Source organism: Aethalodelphis obliquidens, unplaced genomic scaffold (genome assembly GCF_003676395.1).
Source record: "Aethalodelphis obliquidens isolate GAN/ISIS:26980383/991018 unplaced genomic scaffold, ASM367639v1 scaffold14, whole genome shotgun sequence".
Taxonomy (NCBI): Eukaryota; Metazoa; Chordata; class Mammalia; order Artiodactyla; family Delphinidae; genus Aethalodelphis; species Aethalodelphis obliquidens.
The window spans coordinates 1,762,649-1,772,398 of record NW_020837958.1 but is presented as its reverse complement, the minus strand read 5'-3'; the positions used below and the strand labels follow the sequence as shown (position 1 = coordinate 1,772,398).

General features: G+C 52.7%; 2 protein-coding genes across 6 annotated transcripts in view; one reads left to right on the top strand and one right to left on the bottom strand.

Annotated features, from left to right (window-relative positions):
- Nucleotides 1–4,267, bottom strand: part of SLC43A1 (solute carrier family 43 member 1) — a 25,254-nt gene extending 20,987 nt beyond the window's left edge. For 2 of the 5 annotated variants that reach the window (XM_027114673.1, XM_027114675.1), the window contains exon 1: nucleotides 2,713–2,941. In XM_027114673.1, coding sequence (XP_026970474.1) covers nucleotides 2,713–2,941 — 229 coding nt within the window. Of the gene's footprint in view, nucleotides 1–2,409; nucleotides 2,524–2,712; nucleotides 3,402–4,160 lie in introns of those variants that run through there. The other 3 variants (XM_027114674.1, XM_027114677.1, XM_027114676.1) reach the window with 3 other exon arrangements.
- LOC113625141 (uncharacterized) lies at nucleotides 2,943–5,748 on the top strand. The gene is made up of 3 exons (XM_027115657.1): nucleotides 2,943–3,224; nucleotides 3,917–4,474; nucleotides 5,546–5,748. Exons 1-3 carry the CDS (start codon nucleotides 2,943–2,945, stop codon nucleotides 5,630–5,632), a joined length of 927 nt encoding a protein of 308 aa, XP_026971458.1. The 3' UTR covers nucleotides 5,633–5,748.
- Nucleotides 5,749–9,750: the final 4,002 nt, after the last annotated feature.

Genomic DNA, 9,750 nt, shown 5'->3' with positions numbered 1-9,750 from the left:
AAAAAAAAAAAAAAAAAAAAAAAAAATGGGCAAAGGATCTGAATAGACATTTCTCCAAGGAAGAAATACCAATGGCCAATAAATACATGAAAAAGCTGCTCACCATCATTAGCCACTAGGGAAATGCAAATCAAAGCCACGAAAATATAACACTTTATGTCCACGAGAAGGGCCGTAATAAAAAAGATAAACAATAACAAGTGTTGTCTAGACTGTGGAGAAACTGGAACCCTCCTACACTGCTGGTGGGAATGTAAAATGGCCCAGCCACTTTGGAAAACAGTCTAGCAGTTCCTCAAAATGTTAAACATAGACTTACCCTCTGGCCCAGCAATTCCATATGGAAGGAAAGCATATGTCCACACAGAACTTGAACATGAGTGTTCACAGGAGCATTACTCATAATAGCCAAAAAGTGGAAACAACCCACATGTCTATCAACTGTTGAGTGGATAAATAAAATGTGGTAGCAAAGGACTTGGAAAGGAACCAAGGCTTGATACGTTTGCCAACATGAATGAACCTTTAAAACATCATGCTAAGTGACAAAAAGCCAGTTATAAAAGATCACCTATTATAAGATGCCATTTATATGAAATGTTCAGAATAGGCAAATCTATTTTTGTCATGGGCAAACCTGTAACAGAAAGTAGATGATTGGTTGCCTAGCGCTTGAGGGTAAAAGAACAGGTTGGGGGAGAGGTACTGCTAGTGGGTCCAGGGTGACTTTTTGGGGTAGAGAAAATGTCCTAAAATCGGTTGTGGTGATGGTGGTACGACTCTGAATAAACTAAAAACCATTAACTTGTATACTTTAAATGGGTGAATTGTAACATATGTGACTTATATCTTAATCTAGCTCTTATCCATATTTTTAAAAAGGTGGAAGGGTGGGCAGCAAAAGGGAAGGAGCTTTGGGGATGATGGAAATATTCTAAATATTGACTGTGGTGACGGTTCCTGAGGTGTGTAAATTTGTCAAACCTCATCAAAATGTGTGATGTACATTAATCTTCAATGAAGTTGATTAAAAAAACAGGTGGGGCTGCCCTGGTGGCGCAGCGGTTGGTAGTCCGCCTGCCAATGCAGGGGACACGGGTTCATGCCCTGGTCTGGGGAGGATCCCGCATGCCGCGGATCGGCTGGGCCCGTGAGCCGTGGCCGCTGAGCCTGCGCGTCCGGAGCCTGCGCGTCCGGAGCCTGTGCTCTGCAAAGGGAGAGGCCACAACAGTGAGAGGCCCGCGTACCGCAAAAAAAAAAAACAGGTGGAGAAGGCAGGAAGAAGCCACCGGATGGGCAGCAGCAGGCAGCACAGGGCAGGTCTCTCCCGCCTCCAGGGTAAACAACGCAGAGGGGACCTGGACTCCTGGCCTCTGTTGGCAAAGGGATCCCACACCCCTCTGTTTGGTTCTCTCAGCCACCCTGGGGCACCCAGCATTTCGCCCCAAGCCAGCTCCTCCTGACCCAACCTGCCTCCCCTGGCCAGCTGCCAACTCTAATCTCCACCTCCTCAGGCTTCGCAGCGCCCTGTCACTGGGGCCAGGAGATGCATGTGCATCCTTGCACCCTCGGGGGCCACCTGCTGCTTCCTTACAGATAAGGTTGGCGGGGGGCTGGAGCAGAGTGGGTGCTGCCCAGAGATCAAGAGCACCCCAGCTCCACCCCCCAAGGCAACGGTTTTCTCCCACAGCCAAGGCAGACGCCTGCAGGGAGTGGAGTGGAGTTGAGAAGCCAGCAGAAGCCAGGAATGACCCTAACATGGATCAAGCGCTGTTGACACTCAGCACAGATAACTTACTCTTCTTCCCATTTTGCAGGCCGGGCGACTGAAGCTTAATGTTTTAGGGAACTCGCCAATGTCACCCAGCTGCTAAAAGTGGCGGAAGCTGGGATTCTAACCCAAGCTGGCCTTCTTCCAAAGCCTGTTCCACAGCAAGGAGGTTGGAGGAAGAGGATAAGGGGCGGGGGGAGGGCCAAACTCCACATCCCTCGAGCTCCTTAGGCTGAGCTTGTCCCACAGCTCTCTCCTTCCCAGAAAAGAAAGATACCTATCAGATCACGAGAGCCTCAAGTCCCAGACACTAGGAAGGGCGACTCCTTGCCTCCAGGCACCTGAAGACGGCAGGGATGTGGTTACTGCTCCCAAGGATTGTTAGAATTCTCACTCCTGCATCCACAGCCCCTGATTCAAAGCCAAGGTGGCCAAAGTGGAAAACAGGGACCGTCCACAAGTGGGGGCCTGGAGGAAATGAGGCCATTAACTTTGTACAAATGGTTCCTTGAAGACCTGGGGGCTCAAGTGGCCTGGAAAAGGAGAAGCACACTGCCTCCCCCTCCCTTTACAATCAAATCCAGCTTGCAGGCTCTCCTTTGCCTCACTCAGCCTTACAATAGAAAGAAAGCCCTCACCCAGCTAGTAGCTGCTGCACTTCTGGGAGTCGCCACCTTGCTCGAGACCTGAGGCTGCAAAGGGATCAGTCCCAGGATCTGGACGCCCGCAGGACACCTGGCGTTCAGTGAAAACTGGATTCGAAGAATGAGGTAGAGTGGGTCATTCTCTAGAGGAAGTTTGAAGAGGTCAAGAAATGGGGCCGCCCAATCCCCTGCGGAGTGCTCGGTCTTGAGCAGCCCGGCTTTCTTTCTCCTTTGCCGGCGACCACCTTCCCCCTCTGCTGCCCCTCCCGAGCCCCACCGGCCCCTTCTCGGGCATACCTGAACACATGCTGGAATAGAAGCCCTCGTTCTTGAGCATGATCAGCAGGGAGCTCCAGCCCAGGAGCACCGCGGAAAAGAAGAGGTTCTCCAGCACGGCCGTGCACGCCATCCACCAGCGCCTCCGGTACGCCTCCTCCAGCGTGGGGGCCATACTGGTCGCGAGCCTGCCCAGGAGCAGAGCACTGAGCGAAGGGCCCAGAGGACCGAGAGAAGCATCCTGTATCATGATGGCTCCCGAGACCCCTCGAGCCAGCCCGCAAGGGGGCCTTCACGGAGGCCCCATAGAGCCCTGGGCTTCCCAGCGGGTGCCGCCGAGCTGGCTCTGGGCGCACTGGCAGCGCCAGGGGCGCACGAGGCGCTGGGCTCCCGCCGTGTCGCTATCAGAGACAAGGAAGGTCCTGTCTGTGCGCAACAGCTTCTTGGCGCGCTGCCGGGCTCTTCCACCCTGGCCAAGGCACGCAGAGCCCGGCTCCTGGGGACCAATCCCGCACTTCCCCAAGTCCCCAAAGGTCAGCAAGGGTCAGGGCGCGCTCTGAAGCAACCGCTGGCCAGTATCCGGCCTCCCGCTCCAGGAAGGACCCCCAGAAGCAAGCAGGGGGAGGAAGGGGAAGTCTGATGTTAGCTCAAGGACACCCTCCCCTCTTCCTGTTGCCCCTATAAGACCACTCCTCTTCTCTGGGGCCGGGCTTCAGCAAGCCCTCCCCCTTTCCGCACTAGGCGACCCAAGTCCCTACAGTCTCTCGCTCTAAGCCGACAGCTGCCACGTGGAAGGAGACCCAGGCAGGCCCTCCAGCGCCGCCGGCGCCACCCATTCACACGGGCACCCAGCTGCGAGCCGGGGAACATGCCCGCCCTCTCTCGCCCGGGGAGGGGGCTCGGGCACCCGCAGGAAGTCCGACGGCCGCTGACTTTATAAGAGCAGTGGCGGCGGAGGGGCTGGCGGGAGGGTGGGTTTAACGGAGAGAGAAGGAGCCCGAGCACCCACCCCCACCCCCTCCGCCTAGGCCACGGCCGGCGCCGCGGGAGAAGACTGGGCGCGGGCGGCGCGGGGGCGTAGAGCGGCCGGTGAGACCGAGAAAAGCAGGGAGGAGAGGGACAGGAAGGGCAAGAGAGAAAGGGCGCGAGGGAGCGGAGCAAAGCACGAATGCCTTCGCCGGAGGGCCTCAGTACTCTCATCTGTGAAATGGGGCTTTGCATTTAGGAGTTGCCGCAGGTCCGTTCGAACTCCGACAAGAGTGTTTCTCTAAACGGAGGCAGTGCAGCAAGAGAGGGCACCGAGGGGCCAGACCAAAGGGGAAGGAGGGACGCGCTTGGAGAGGCGGGACCCACGGGCTCAGGTAACGGGTCTTTCCTGGGGAGCCTGGAAGTGTCGGTGGGAGCCAGCCGGGTGACTCTCAGAGAACGTTCAGCCCGGGACCCGGACCCCAGCCGCACCCGCTGCTCACCTCTGATCCGGGGCAAACGCGCCTCCTGTAGCCGCCGACCGGTCGGGGAGCGGCGCGTGCACAATTTCGGCGTCCGGCGTCCGGCGGGCCCAGCTCGGAACCGCAGCGGCGCTCGGGGCTTCTCTGCGCGCCGGGTCTGGGCGGCCTCGGAGATTCTGCCGGACAGCCTGGTGTTCTCACCGCCTCGGTCCCATCGGAAGAAGTCGGGGAACGGGAACCCGGCGGGCGCCACCAATCCGCGAAATGAGGCTAGGACGAAGTGGATCGACGGAGTGAACAGTTGTACTTACAACCGGCCGGGGCTGCACCCCGAGGTAGGGGCGGGGGCTCCCTTCCCTAACCCTCCCCCTAGGTCGAGTTTCACGGGCACGTGACTCGTCCTCTGGTCCCCAGATACTCTCCCCGGCACACGCCCCTGCACCTAAAATGTCCACCCTTACTCCCTCCCCCCCCCCTCCCCCTCGGCCCCCCAGACAGAATCGGGGCAGCGCCCTCTGTATCCTTGGTCAAAACAAAGAACAACTCGGCTGGAGCCGACTGACCGCGATGCAGGGCAGCCTTGGGTGGGGTTTTGAACTGTGCACTTGGGAGTAGAGTTTTCCGAGAGGCAGAATGACCCGGGTTTCTTTGTGGAATTAGATCGAGGTCTGAGAGTGGACTTGAAAACTGGCCTGGGTTATCCTGAGCAAGTTGCTTAACCTCTCTGAGCCTCGGTTCTCATAATAATAGTACCTACCTTACAGCAGTACCCACAATAGTACTGCCGAGAGGTGGGGGCTGGAATTGGGGGTTGTGAGGCAGGTAAAGTGCTCATCACAGCGCTTGGCACAAAGTAAGCATAATAAATGTTCACTGTTGTTGTTACTACTGTCATTATTATTATTTTAGAAGATGTGGTGATGGGATGCTTCCAGCCACTTACTGATTCCTGGTAAATCTCTCAACCTCCCAGAGCCTCAGTTTCCTCATCTGTAAAATAGAGGATGAACTGTGGTGTGGATTAATGGGATGAGGTCAAGGGCAAATAAATACAGATGTGAGTTTATTAGTGTGTTGAGAGTGATATTCGTGATACTCACAAAGCTCTGTGGGCATGTGAGCAACTGCCCAGGAAGTTCCAGACCCCAGACAGGAGGGGCTCTCTGAACGGCTGAGCCACCTAGCCACGAGAGGAACTTACATTTGCCGAGTGGCTACTGTATGCTGGGCACTTTCCAAACAAAAATTATCATTAAATCGTCCAAACATTACAGGCTCATCTAAACCTCAGAGCTTTTCACAGAGGGAGAAGACTGGAGGCTGGCAGCTGGAAAATGGTGGGCAGAAGCAGGATGCAAAGTCAGGTCTGTCTGGCTTTGAAAGTGTGGCCTTTTCCATTCCTCCAGGTCGGGAAGAAACAGCAAGAGCAAAGGCTTAGCAGCAGAAAATGCACAAGGAGTTCTCTCTGGCAGGAGCACAGTGTCAGGCTCTGATGCTTTCACTTCTCAAAATGAATTACTGGCTCCCAGAACTTCCGCATCAAGGTCAAACTCCTTAGTTTTGCACAAGGGGCCCTAGAATAAGGACCCCCATGCCCAAGGCGGTCATGGATGGATCCCTTTGAGAATGCAATAAAGTTTTATGAGTCCATTCCCTATGAAAATGCCTGTGTGAACATGAACACACACGTATATTTACATTTAATTTCCAAGGGTTTTGTGGAACCCCTCTACAGACTCTAGGGGTCCATGGGCCCCCGTGGCTGAAATGCTTGCCGCTCCTTATCTCCAACCCACATTTTGATATTTTCCCCTTGTGAACTGTCAGCTCCATGGGGGCAAGGGTCTGGTCTGCTGTGATCACTGCTGTATCTCCAGCACCAAAAACAGCACCTGGCACCTAAGACGCATTCAGTAAATACCTGTGGAATGAAGTGTGAAGCCAGCTGGTTTCACACCTCCTGCCCTTTGCACCTGCTGTTCCTTCATTTCTTTTTTTTTTCCTACAAATTTATTTATTTATTTTTGGCTGCGTTGGGTCTTCGTTGCTGCACATGGGCTTTCTCCAGTTGTGGTGAGTGGGGGCTACTCTTCCTTGTGATGCGTGGGTTTCTCATTGCGGTGGCTTCTCTTGTTGTGGAGCACGGGCTCTAGGCACGTGGGCTTCAGTAGTTGTGGCACATGGGCTTAGTTCTAAGTTCCACAGCATGTGGGAATCTTCCCTGACCAGGGCTCGAACCCGTGTCCCCTGAATTGGCAGACAGATTCTTAACCACTGCGCCACCAGGGAAGTCCCTCCTTCTTCATTTCTAATGCACTCATCCTTCACAACTCACCTCAATTTCACCTTTTTCTGGAAGCTCTGATCTCTTAGGCTGGGTTAGGGGTCCTGCCCATGTACTCCCCCCAAACGTGATTCTGTCCTGAAATGAAGCCCTCACACTGATCCAGAATCATCAGTTTAGTTGCCTGCTCCCTCCCCATGAGCTATAAATCTCTGGGGGGCACCTTGGGAACCACATTGTAGGTGATTTGTATGTCTGCTACCCGTCCCAGGACCTGGCCTGTAACAGCCTGTGGTAAACATTTATGGAATAAGTGGAAGAGGGCAGTGGGAGAGGGAGCTGGAAAGGTAGGCTGTGGTCAGTTTGGAATGACCCCTGCCAGGCCAAGGATTTCCCATGTTGTGAGATAGGTGATGGGAATGCCTGGATTTTGTTTTCTTGTTTTATTTTGGTTTACTTTGTTTGTTTTTAAGGGAGGAGACAGATATGGTCGGGTTTGTGTGTTTAATGAATGGAAAGGAGAGGGACTTTAAAGCAGTTAAGAGGCCACTGTAATAGTTCAGATAATTTTTTTAAAAAATAGAGGAAAGAAGAGACTATTTTTTGGCCACACCACATGGCGTGTGGGATCTTAGTTCCTCCACCAGGGATTGAACCTGCGCCCCCTGCATTGGAAGGGCAGAGTCTTAACCACTGGAACACCAGGGAAGTCCCAGAAAAGAGACTTAAGACACACTTCCATATCAGAATCAATAGAACTTACCAACCCCTCCTCCTGTCCCCCAAAATAATCCCTTTTTAGACTCTGTTCCCTTGACACTACCCATAGCTTGAGTAGAACGGTGCTATCACATTGGATCTCCTGCAGGCCGGTGGCCAGAGTTGGCCTCACAGCTGAGTGAACAGGAGTACTGGCTCACGAATCACAGGCTGGGTCCCAGTCCTGGCTCTGCAGCTGATGAGTTGCGCAGTTTGCCCAAGGCACTCACACTCCCGAGCCTTACTCTTCTAGTCTATCATGTGCTGGAAATAATAGTATCCAGTTCACAATGAAGAAATTATGTATTCAGACTAACAAACAGTCATGGTAAACCCTTGCGTGAGGAATGTAAATAAATGGTGCAGCCACTTTGGAAAAACGGTTCGGCTGATCCTCAAATAGTTAAAACAGAGAGTCACCACTATGACCCAGCAATTCCTCTCCCAGGTATATACCCAAGAGAACTGAGAACATATGTGGACACAAAAACTTGGACACAGGGCTTCCCTCGCGGCGCAGTGGTTGAGAGTCCGTCTGCCGACGCAGGGGACACGGGTTCGTGCCCTGGTCCGGGAAGATCCCACATGCCGCGGGGCGGCTGGGCCCGTGAGCCGTGGCCGCTGAGCCTGCGCATCCGGAGCCTGTGCTCCGCAACGGGAGAGGCCACAACAGTGAGAGGCCCACGTACCGCAAAAAAAAAAAAAACTTGGACACAAATGTTCATAGCATTGTTATTCATAATAGCCAAAAAGTGCAAACAACCCAATTGTCCGTTAACAAGTGGATAAACAAAATGTGTATAGTGGGAATTCCCTGGTGGGCCAGTGGTTAGGACTCTGCGCTTTCCCTACTGAAGGCCCGGGTTCAATCCCTGGTTGGGGAACTAAGATCCCACAAGCCGCGAGGTGTGACCAAAAAAAAAAAAAATGTTTATAGTAACAGTGAACGTATTATGGTTTGGTCATAAAAAGGAAGGAGGTACTTGGTACATGCTACAACATGGATGAACCTTAAAAACATTATGCTAAGTGAAAGCCAGATGCAAAAGATCCCATATTGTAGGGGTGCACTCAGGAAACGACCAGAATAGGCAGCTACGCTGAGACCGTAGATTAGTCGTTGCCAAAAACGCGGAGGGAGACATGGGAAGTGACTGCTAATGAGTATGGGGTTCCTTCTTGGGGGTGGTGAAAATGTTACGCTGTTAGATAGTGGTGATGACAGTACAACCCTGTGAATGTACTAAAATCCATTTAATTGTACACTTTAAAAGGGTGAATTTTATGATATGTGAATTATATCCGTTAAAAAAATTTTTTTAAACGCTTTCACATGCATCAGGCACTAGGGATTGAAGGATGAATAAGACACAGACTCCATCCTCAGAGAACATAAAGTCCAGTGGGGGAGAGGAGTAGATGAATCAAATTATCACATAGTAAGTGTAATTATATCTAAAAGAAGCGCCATTCAGTGGCTAAGAATCCGCCTGCCGATGCAGGGGTTACAGGTTCGAGCCCTGGTCCAGAGAGATCCCACATGCTGCGGAGCACCTAAGCCTGTGCGCCACGACTACTGAACCCACATGCCACAACTACTGAAGCCCACGCGCCTAGAGCCCATGCTCCGCAACAAGAGAAGCCACCGCAATGAGAAGCCCGCGCACCACAACGAAGAGTAGCCCCCGCTCGCCGCAACCAGAGAAAGCCCACGCGCTGCAACGAAGACCCAGTGCAGCCAAAAATAAATAAATAAATAAATTTATTTTAAAAAAATGAAGGAAGCGCCATGGAAGAGAAGTAACATATCATTGGGGAGGGGCATTGATCTAGACTGGAGGGCAGGGAGGAGTCCTTAAAGGTGTTGGTGCCACAGTCTGAAGATAGAAGACTTCCCATGTCTGAATCAGGATTTATCAACCCCCAAGAGGAGGACACAGCATGCAGAGGTCCTACAACAGGAGGATGCCTGAGACATTCAGGGAACTAAAGGAGGGCCTGAATGGAAGAACAAGTAGAATGAGGCGGGCTGTGGCATGAAGCTGCAGCTGGAAAAGTAGATACAGGCCAATTGTACTGTACCTTCTAAGATGATAAGAAGTGCTCAGTGGGACTTCCCTGGTGGTCCAGTGGTTAAGACGCCACACTTCCAATGCAGGGGGTGTGGGTTCCGTCCCTGGTTGGGGAACTGAGATTGCACATGCCGCGCAGCGCAGCCCCCCAAAATTTTTTAATTTAAAAATTAAAATAAAAAGAAGTGCTCAATGATGACAGAAAATGACCTTCCTCCTTCCTCCCTAACTCGCTCTACCTCCGTTGCTGCCTGTGTCGGTAGAAGCACCGCCTTGCACACAGTTGCTTAAGCTCAAAGCGAAGTTATCCAGACGCGGCTCCCAGCCTTACCTTCCACGGCCAACCTACCAGTGAGCTTGTGGCTCCTGCCTTTAAAGACTTCTCTCCATCTTCTGCTGGCCCCCAAGCCTAGGTCTCATCAACTCCCGCCTGGACTCCTGCGACCCTTTCAGCCTGGCCTTCCCAATTCCACTCGTGCCAGAGAGTCCACCTTCC

Coding starts and splice junctions, on each gene's coding strand:
- LOC113625141 (XM_027115657.1), top strand. CDS start 2,943: ATGGCTCCCGAGACCCCTCGAGCCAGCCCGCAAGGGGGCCTTCACGGA. Junction 3,225..3,916: donor ACTTCCCCAAGTCCCCAAAG/GTCAGCAAGGGT, acceptor CTTTGCATTTAG/GAGTTGCCGCAGGTCCGTTC. Junction 4,475..5,545: donor GGCCGGGGCTGCACCCCGAG/GTAGGGGCGGGG, acceptor CCATTCCTCCAG/GTCGGGAAGAAACAGCAAGA.